Source organism: Triticum aestivum, chromosome 7D, assembly GCF_018294505.1.
Source record: "Triticum aestivum cultivar Chinese Spring chromosome 7D, IWGSC CS RefSeq v2.1, whole genome shotgun sequence".
Taxonomy (NCBI): domain Eukaryota; kingdom Viridiplantae; phylum Streptophyta; class Magnoliopsida; order Poales; family Poaceae; genus Triticum; species Triticum aestivum.
Genome location: NC_057814.1, coordinates 587,780,448 through 587,783,787, shown reverse-complemented (window position 1 = coordinate 587,783,787; position 3,340 = coordinate 587,780,448). Strand labels below are relative to the sequence as shown.

The following is a 3,340-nucleotide window of genomic DNA, read 5'->3' as shown; positions in this document are numbered from 1 at the left end:
AGCAGGGGCTAGACTGCTCTCGGGGTTTTATTCGTGCATCTCTAATGGCGGACCCTAAACCGACCTTGAATGTCTGAACGTTTTTTTTGTCATCCAACGCCGTGTCGTAAACATCCGTGTGGCCGGATGTTTGAATTTTCACAAACATACCACAAATTGGTGGGAGATTTACAAGAGTCCGGACCTCCGCCATGTAGGGGCTCTACTCGTGTCTGAATGTTTTTTTGTCATCCAACATCCCGGCGCCGCCAGACATGCCCCCAGGCCCTGGTGCCGGCGGCTGGGGACCAACTCGCCCCCAGGCCGATTTTTTGGACCAGCTCACCCCAGGCGGCGATTTTAGGCCCCCCTGGGGGCCAACGGCTGAAGATGCTCTAAGGGTAGGCAACTCTTCCAACTTAAAATTATCATTTCTTTGCTAATTTTCGCCATTATATTAGAACGAACACCTAAGGGGGTAGGCAACTCTTCTTCCGACTAATTAATTATCATATGCGCGATCGATCCTTATTCTACTACTAATTAGTTGGGCATTTAATTAAAACGTACGCCAACCACGTACGCGCTACAAAATATCTCCATGCATGCAAGAGTACTACTTTACTTGGCCAGTAGCGGCGGGATGCTCTGCTCGTTCCTGAAGTAGTCCTGAGGATCCACCTTGCCCTTGGTGATGGCGAGCCTTTGGAAGTTGCCCTTGAAGTACTTCTCGCCCCACACCTTGCCGCTGGCGTAGGTGGAGACGTCGTTGACCACCTCGTTCCTGCCGAGGTCGATGTCCCTGTAGTTGGCGTACGCCTGCCTGGGGTTCTTGCTCACGTACGGCTCCATGAACCTGTACATGTCCTTGCTCCACTGCAGAGGCGCGGCGCCGCCTGCCTCGTCGAACCAGTAGTTGACGTACTGGATGTTGAAGAGGACGCCCATGCGGTGAGGGAACGGCGTGGCCGCCTCGGGGGTGGCGCTGATGGCGGCGCCGTAGGGGTCCATGATCATGATCCCCGCTCCGGGTTTTACGAGCCAGACGAAGATCTGCGCCCACACGGTCTTGGGCACGGGCTGGTAGACGTAGTCCGACTTGTACTCGGCGAAGGGCTTGAAGGTGTTGTTGCGGTTGAGGAGGTCGAAGAGGGTGGCCTGCTTGCCGAGGTGGATGAAGGGGACGGACTTGATCCAGGGCATCTCGTTGCAGTGCGAGGCGTTCATGCCCAGCTCGGGGAATTTGCTGGTCATCAGTGGCGTCAGGGTTTTGCAGGTGCCCAGGTACATGCCCTCGAACTTGGCGGTGTCGCCGAAAGCGATGATGCGGATCATGAGGTCGTCGGGAAGGGCCGGCCCGACCAGCTGCCATTTGTTGACGAGCTCTACGGCACCTTCTCTCACCGTCTTGGGGATCTGGAACACGGTCACGGTGGGAGGCACCGGGAGGAGATTCACCTGCCACGACACCACGATGCCGAAGCTCTCTCCGCCGCCGCCCCTGACGGCCCAGAAGTGGTCCGCGCTCATGGAGCTCTTGTCGAGCAGCGTGCCGTTGGCGTCGACCACCTTCACGTCGATGACGTTCTCGGCGGCGATGCCGTACTTGCGCAGCAGCATGCCGAAGCCGCCGCCAGCGAAGTTGCCGCCTACACCGATGGTGGGGCAAACACCCGCCGGGAACGCGAGCACGGGGCTGTTCTTGGCGATGGTGTAGTAGAGCTCGCCGAGCTGCGCACCGGAGTCCACCCACGCCGTGCGAGCCTTGACGTCGACCGACACGGCCCGCATCTTGTTGAGGTCGACGACGGCGAACTCCTCGGGGCGCTCGGACCGGTACGACAGGCCCTCGTAGTCGTGGCCGCCGCTCCGCACGCGGAGGCGGACGGCGTGCCGGCGGCCGCACACCACCGCGGACTGGATGTGGGAGGCGTTGGTGGGGGTGATGATGTAGAGCGGCTGCACGTTCTGCGGCGACGACCACCGCGAGTTCCTGATGGTCTGCGCCAGGACGGTGGGGAAGGCAGGCGAGCTCTTGGCGTAGAGGAGGCGGGCCGGTATCGCCTTCACCAGACATCCGAAGAAGTCCTCCTTGGCCGGCACCGGCGCTGCCGCGTAGGAGACGGCGGCGTGGCAGGACAAGACGCAGATGAGGAGGGGCACCAGAGCAAAGGCCCTCGAGTTCGCCATTGTAGCTGATCGAGCTTGGAATGTCTTGGCATTTGGCAGTGGACTTATAGGCAGCGCGGATCCATTGGCGAGCTCAGCAAGCTCACCTAAAATTGGAGTGTTTAGCCGAGTCAAGGTCTCCGTTCCACCAGGCCCGTGCGCGATGTGGCGATCGCGCCTCGCGAAATCGAGCACCGCCGCGCGTTTGGTTCAAGCACACAACCGACGGGATTGCAGCAGTGCCCTTCTTTCGCGCGCGAAACTGCAGCAGCGTTTATTGCGGGGGCGTTGAAAATTGAATTTCGGGGGTGCATTTACTTCTGGAAATGTTACTGCATGCAAATACAAATGACGTTCACTGGGAAGTGCGGGAGTTGTACTTGGTCTGTTTCTTTCTACTACTTACTCCTTTCTGGTTTATAGGGCTTATCTCAAAATTTTATTTTTATTATTTTATAAGGCTCAATTAGTTGTTCCCATCACATGTTCAGATTCCAAGGTGCATTAAATCATGGATGCAAGTATTAAGAGAAAATTGACCAACGCATGTACTTCGTGCATGCATGCATTGCAATTAATGCATTGGTAAATATAATTTTTTTAAGAAAAACAAGAGCATTAATTGGGTGCTTTTGCAAACTACAAAAAGTATTCCACCACTCATCATCTATCTTGGTTGGTGAGATTTTTAAATTAAGCCCTATAAATCAGAAAAGCGGCAGAATGTTAACTTTGGTCAGGGGTGAATGAAGTTAAGCCTAACGATCAGGATTCCTATGTAGAATGGGTGAATGAAGTTAAGCCTAACGATCAGGGGTGAATGAAGTTAAGCGAATATATGCAGGGGAGTGAGTAGTCTATATATAAAATTTGATTAGTCAAGCTTTGTTAACTTTGACTAAATTTATAGAAAAAAAAAATCAGAATTCACAATATGAAATCAATATTGTTAGATGCATCATAAAATTAATTTTTATACTACATGCCTCAAACACCCGGCCGACACCACTTATATCCACCACGTCGGACCGGGCTCACACTAACCCACCCGACTCCACATATATTCGTCCACATCCCCTCCTCGGACCAAACCCTAGCCACTCCACTTCCCTCCACTTCACTCCGCCATCCAAGCTCTCGTCCGGCGATCTCTGGCCTTCTCTGGCATGGCGGGCAGCGCATCCGACGACAA

At 54.4% G+C, this 3,340-nt stretch overlaps 1 protein-coding gene across 1 annotated transcript; it reads right to left on the bottom strand.

Annotated features, from left to right (window-relative positions):
* Positions 1-389: 389 nt before the first annotated feature.
* Positions 390-2,195, bottom strand: LOC123167432 (berberine bridge enzyme-like Cyn d 4). Its single transcript, XM_044585277.1, has one exon. It carries the CDS (start codon positions 2,167-2,169, stop codon positions 601-603), a length of 1,569 nt encoding a protein of 522 aa, XP_044441212.1. The 5' UTR covers positions 2,170-2,195; the 3' UTR covers positions 390-600.
* Between the last annotated feature and the right edge of the window lie 1,145 nt (positions 2,196-3,340).